The sequence below is a fragment of the Centroberyx affinis genome, unplaced genomic scaffold, assembly GCF_046629955.1.
Source record: "Centroberyx affinis isolate AG114_WGS23_722 - 3 ecotype Tasmania unplaced genomic scaffold, CSIRO-AGI_Caff_v1 ptg010779l_1, whole genome shotgun sequence".
In the NCBI taxonomy this organism is placed as follows: domain Eukaryota; kingdom Metazoa; phylum Chordata; class Actinopteri; order Beryciformes; family Berycidae; genus Centroberyx; species Centroberyx affinis.
In genome coordinates, this window is record NW_027284933.1 from 2,079 (window position 1) to 8,258 (window position 6,180).

The window sequence follows — 6,180 nt, forward strand, 5'->3', positions numbered from 1 at the left end:
TGCAAGACTATTAAAAAGTGATTTGATCGAGGGCCACAAAATGCTAACTGGCTAACGGTAATTTCTGTGCCGTTAACATTTTGTGACCCTTGATCAAATCTCTGTTTCATAGTTTGTGCAGTCCTCTGACAATAGAAACAGAAAGCTATGTCAATGACAACACCTGCATTGTGTTATTTGCATAAACAGAGCTAAAGCTTTCAGAGTCACTGGCAATGGCAAATGGTGGGAGAAGTGAAAGGCCAATCCAACCTGTTTATCCTCTTCAGTAAAGACAAAGACAGGAGGGGAGGGGTGGCAGGAATCTACAGGGTTTCTGGGAAATGTGGACTTTATTTGAAGAAACATTAGCACTAACAATACCATGTGCATGAGATAGAGGCTACCAATTGTCTCCACCATAGTCTCATTTGTATGTTAATTACACTAACGTTAATGTTAATTTGACAGTGATATACGGTATTGATGGTTAAAAGTGATACACTTAGCGCCTTTAAACAGCAGGTCAGGTAGTGGGAAGTTCATGCAAGGGTTTTGCTGCTCTGACCCAAAGGAACTCAACCCAGCGATGGTGTCGTCATCACCAAACCTGGCAACCTCCCTACCAAGCACATTATTCACATGGTGGGCCAGACCGATGGGAAGACCATCACCAGCTCCGTGCTCAAAGTCTTGAAGATGTGCGAAGACCACAAAATCCAGTCTGTCTCCTTCCCAGCACTTGGCACAGGTAAGCAGACCTCGCCAGTGTTACTCATCCCACGATTATTTGACCCCAAATCTGCAAATGGCTTTACAATCTTACAAATAATGAAAATTGCAAAGAGATCATTTTACATAAGTAAATCATCTCCTTCAAGAATCTGTGTGGACAGACATTATTAAGATTATATTTTATTGATTCCTGTGGGGAAATTAATACCCTCAGGTAAGATTTCAGCACTGATATGTTATCCCAAAATGTAGAATATGTCCATTATATGTGCATATAAAAACACTGAATAAAATGTGAAAAGAGGTTAAGAGTCAAGAAGGTTAAAACTGTAAATTTCCAGGTAACAAAGTGAAACTATTTTTGCAGGTGCTGGAAGCCTGTGGGCATCCCAGGCTGGGGATGCGATGCTCACTGCAATTGAAGATCACATAAAAACTATGAAAGCACCATCTCTTACAAGTATTCACATTGTGATATTCCAAAGCAAGATGATGAAGGATTTTCACAAAGTCATGAAGAAATTCAAGACTGTGACTCCCAAGCCAGCTGGTAAGCATGGAGGCTAAAACCGAGGCTGCAGCTCTCTGCCTGTCAATAAGGAGAACTCTCTCTCTTTGCATTCCGTTACTTATTTTGTGTGTTAGTGTATTCTGTCTACTTGTCTACTTCTACTTCACTTAATGATTTCCTACGTTTCCCAGAATGCCTTTCAGTAACCCCCAGAAAAGGGGCGTGAACTTCCTGCTTTCAATCATGCGTATGGGCATATAGCTAGCTAGCTAACTAATTCAAGAACATTGGGTGCATCTATGATCGTGGCCATCCCCTTACTCAAATTCATTCATGTCTTGGCTGTTTTGCATTCTGGTCTATTGAGGCTACTGTTGGTAGAGAAATGTGTCTCTCTCCTCTTCTACAATGGATTTCTCCCTGTATGATTGTTGAACGTCTCTTGGTGTAAAATGGCGGCTCTAGAAAGAAGCCCTCGCTCTTTGCTTGCGAGGGACTGACACCAAAACCTGACGTTTACCGTACCGCTTACCACATGTATTCCCCACTGGCCTAGGATCAGATCCTTTCACAGCTTCCTCTCCTGTGTCTTTCTCTTCTTTGCAGCTGTCTAAGTTCATAAAGGTGAGCGGACTTCCCACTCATCCCACTCTCCTTTTAAAATATTGGCCTTAGTGACTTTAGTGTCAATCATAACTAGTTTTCATTTTTTTAGCATTTAAAATGTTGATTTGTAGGAGGCATGCTGGCTCAGTGCTTATCACTGTGGCCTCACTGGACTCTGCCCTGTTTTCATGCTATTTCACCTCGGGGCGGTGCCTTGCATCTTATGTCACGCTGAGGCATTATCCATGTCTGTTGAGCTTCTCACACTCAAACCTACCAGAAGACTCTAATTAATATGAGGTTACAGTTACACGTTTTGATTGTTACTGTTGTAAGCCATTGTATTGTCCATAGTTATGCATGCGAGTGTCTGTCTATCTGTGTTAGGCCTGTGAAGGACTGGTGATCTGTCCAGGGTGTAAGTGGGTAGAGTAAATTAATTAATGAAAATACTTATTTGAATATTCCATTGTCCCCACAGCTGCCAAAAAGATATTCAAAACTCTCCGAAAAACAAACAGTCCAAGCCAGAAATCCTCTACCACAGCCACCCAGCGGCCCACCCTGTGTCTAGCCAGTGCGTGCAGAGCGGTATCCTTCCCCGCCATGGAGGTTGAGGTGGTTGGGTGCTCTGCCGCCAGCCTGGCCCAAGTCAAGAAGATGATGGACAGTCTGGTGTCTGAAGAATGCTACAGCCAGGACCTGACCTCCAGCCAGCTGCCCTCCCTCCTGGAGCCAGAGAAGCAGGCCATCGTGGATCAGAGCCAGAAGAACCAGGTGTGCGTCCTGGTGTCGGGCCAGGACCGGGTCACCGTCTCGGGGAAGAGAGACGACGTTCTAGCCATGGCCCTGCAAATCAACGACTTCCTGCAGAAGGCCAAGGAGAGGGAGAGCAGGGAGGGGGAGGAGAGGAGGCTGCGGGAGACGGTGCGGTGGGAGACCGGGGAGGGCGAGTCCTGGGGAGAACTGGACCAGGGCATCAGCTTAGACCTGGAGCATGCCTTGCATGACAAAAGGCAGAGCATCAGCTACAGCCAACAGGGGGAGACATACACTGTGGATATGAAGAACATGCAGCAGCGGGATAGTAAAGGAACCATCACTCGCATAAAGAGGACCCTAAAGGCTGATTCTGACACAGGTACAGTCCATTAGAGTTAAGCTGTTTACATGAACCTTTGATACCCTGTTGTCATAAATAAACCAGTGAATTCCCAGAATATTCCCCCTCCCTTTTTGACTGAGCAGTAGGTTACTTCCTCTTCTACTAATCTGTGCAATCTGTGTTGACATCAAAACACACCCATAATACTGTGTCAGTCGGAGTCTGTGCAAACATTGAAAACCAAAAGGCAAGGCAGACTTTATTTATATAGCACATTTCATACACAAGTCAAATGTGCTTAAAACTGAAAGAAGTAAAAAGTTTCCATTCCACAGTAACATAATTTTAATATGGGAGTGAGCTAGGCACCTTAACCAGGTTTCTCTTAATCTGAGTATGATTTTACCTGGGCTATTCTAACCCAGTTCTGATGTTTACACGTGTTAACACAAAGCAAGACAAAGAATTTAACAGTGATCTGACATACACTTTTAACATTCAGATCAAGTTTCTCACCACGTCTTGTGTACAGTAGGTTAAAGTTTTTTTTTTGCAAAAAATTAATAAATGTTTCTGAATTTTTAGCTGTCATACAGACTCCACCAAGCTGGACCAGAATGGACAAGAAGGATATGGACATAATTGACTTGCCTCCAGCCTCAGGAGAGTATAAGAAAGTTGCGGCAGACTTTATTCAAACATCAAAAAACCCCAAAGTTGCCACCCAGCCAACTATTAACGTGTTCAAGGTAAAGAAACAGATTCTTTAGATGCATACATGCATACATACATACATACATACATACATACATACATACATATCTGATTGAATCTGATTGGTCCAGTAAGCGTTCTAACTGCACTTCAAATCAGCATAAATCAGCACCGTGCTCAAATGAAAAATACCATATCACTGTGAATATTACGTTTACGTTTTTTAAAGTGAACTTTGATTTATTGGGCCTTTATTGGGCCAGGACTGGATGAGATTGAGACAAGAAGAAGATAGACATAGTGGGAGATATGTGATGCTGTAGACCTTCTAACTGCCTCCAGCTTGTCTGACATTATATCCTACTTAAATATTAAATATATGACCAACAGTCAGTTCATGTTTAGAGACTACACGCAATATAGCAAAGACAAATTTGAATAAATTGTTTCACTAGCAAACTGCGCAGCTTGTTAGGGTCTGTGTGTTGCTGGATGTGGGTGTGCAGGCTATAAGCAAGGCACTTGTTAATGTAGTTAACTAACTTAGCCTACATCTTACCCTGATGATAAATTTCATGTGGCTACAACCAATATTAGAAAATTAAACACATTGCATTCATGCAGTGTGTAATAGTTGTATAATCACAATATTACACTCAAGGGTGTAGAGTTTATTACCATTAATATTTGCTATTTTTGGCATTCTGCTCTACAATTCAGTTATTATTCAGAGTCATACGGTCCGTCTGTCCATGTTTACAGATCCAGAGGATTCAGAATAAAGACCAGTGGCAGCGGTATGCCGTTAAGAAGCAGATGCTGGATAAGAAATATCCCACCAAGAAGAATGAGATGAACCTCTACCACGGCACCACTGCCGACATCTGCCAAAAAATCAACACCAACGGCTTCAACAGGAGCTTCTGTGGGAGAAACGGTAGGATCTCCCGCACACACACACACACACACACGTTTCCGATAATTACATTGTTACCTCAAAATGTATATTTATTGTTGTGAAAATACTACAAAAAGCACCTTTAAGACACATTTGCTAAGTTGCTTCTATGTAAAGCTTCATTTTTTCCCCCCTAAACTCATGTGTTTGCCTTGTTTTTATGGTTTCTTGTGAAGCACTTTGTAAAAGTACATTCATAACTTCACTTATGTCCTTTTTGGATGTTGTTTTCTCAGCCACTGTGTACGGCAACGGCACCTACTTCGCCAAAGAATCATGGTACTCGTGTCAAGACGCCTACTCTAACCCCGACGCCAGCGGGTTGAAGTACATTTACCGGGCGAAGGTCCTGGTGGGCAAACCCTGCCTGGGGTGCCAGGGCATGAAGGAGCCCAGCCCCCTGAACCCCGGCGACCCCCAGGCCGGCCTGCACGACTCCGCCGTGGACGACCCGCTCAACCCCTTCATCTGTGTGGTGTTCTGTGACGCCGGGGCTTACCCAGAATACCTCATCAGCTTCAAAACATCATGAGATCAAAGCACTGTGAAAACAATGGTAGCATATTCACATGGGCAATAGCTCGCATTTTCACTGTAAAAAAAATTATATGATCGTTTGGTGAGGTGATTCATTCACTATATGTTTTGTGTGTCACGACAGTCATGTTTACGTTTTAACTTTAAGGTGTTTGGTGGACAATCCAAAGTGATTCACAGTGAGACAGAGTGGATCACATGCACAATTGTGTTATCATAATACAATGGTAAAAAGGAAGAGTTTTATCTAGCCACAATTTGACAGAAATTTCGATGTGTGTTTCGTCATGCAATACTTTTTTTTTTTTTTTGCCGTTTTCACCTTTATTGGACATTTCAAAGCTGAGAGAGACAGGAAAGAGAAAGGGAGGGAGAGAGAATACTCATGTGGTACTCATGCCCCACGCAGTACTTTCTTGCATATTCATGACATAGTATGCACTGGACAACTAACAGGCTACTAGAACAGAATAGAATAGAATGGAGAACACAATGTCCATGCATATGGAAATTTGTCTTTGACCTCACAAAGTTAAAAACACAAAATACATGAAGTACACAGAGCATTCAGTAGACAATATAATATCAGACATCATAATTCACAGTAGCCTATGTGTACAAATAAACTGGTAAAACTGTAGTCTTATGGCAAATACAGGATTGTAATGGGCTGTAAAATAATGTACTGTCTCTACTTTGCAAAAAAATCTTTAAAAATATACTTGTTGAACCCATTTTTAACAAAACCTAACTTTGCTCTTAATGTTGTTTGGAGATATGAAAATACAAGTATATTTTTCAGTGCATAATGTTTCTAATTAATTTCCAGTCTCCCACAATGTGCCTTACTGATTTATCACTCAGTTATGACTGGTGTCAGTTCCAAGCTGTGATTAATATTTTTCTTCTGTAACAGGATTAAGAGTAGTGTAAATGGAAATGGACCAATTCATGTAACCAAACACAATCATGAAATTAAATCAGATGTTAAATGACCTGTGGTTGAATTCATCATTACATTCTGGTAAAAGTCTC

At 41.8% G+C, this 6,180-nt stretch overlaps 1 protein-coding gene across 1 annotated transcript; it reads left to right on the forward strand.

Annotated features, from left to right (window-relative positions):
* Positions 1-326: 326 nt before the first annotated feature.
* Positions 327-6,125, forward strand: LOC139640804 (protein mono-ADP-ribosyltransferase PARP14-like). Its single transcript, XM_071514979.1, has 6 exons — positions 327-730; positions 1,082-1,264; positions 2,313-2,972; positions 3,522-3,685; positions 4,413-4,587; positions 4,845-6,125. The coding sequence occupies exons 1-6, from the start codon at positions 622-624 to the stop codon at positions 5,138-5,140; spliced, it is 1,587 nt and encodes a 528-aa protein (XP_071371080.1). The 5' UTR covers positions 327-621; the 3' UTR covers positions 5,141-6,125.
* Positions 6,126-6,180: the final 55 nt, after the last annotated feature.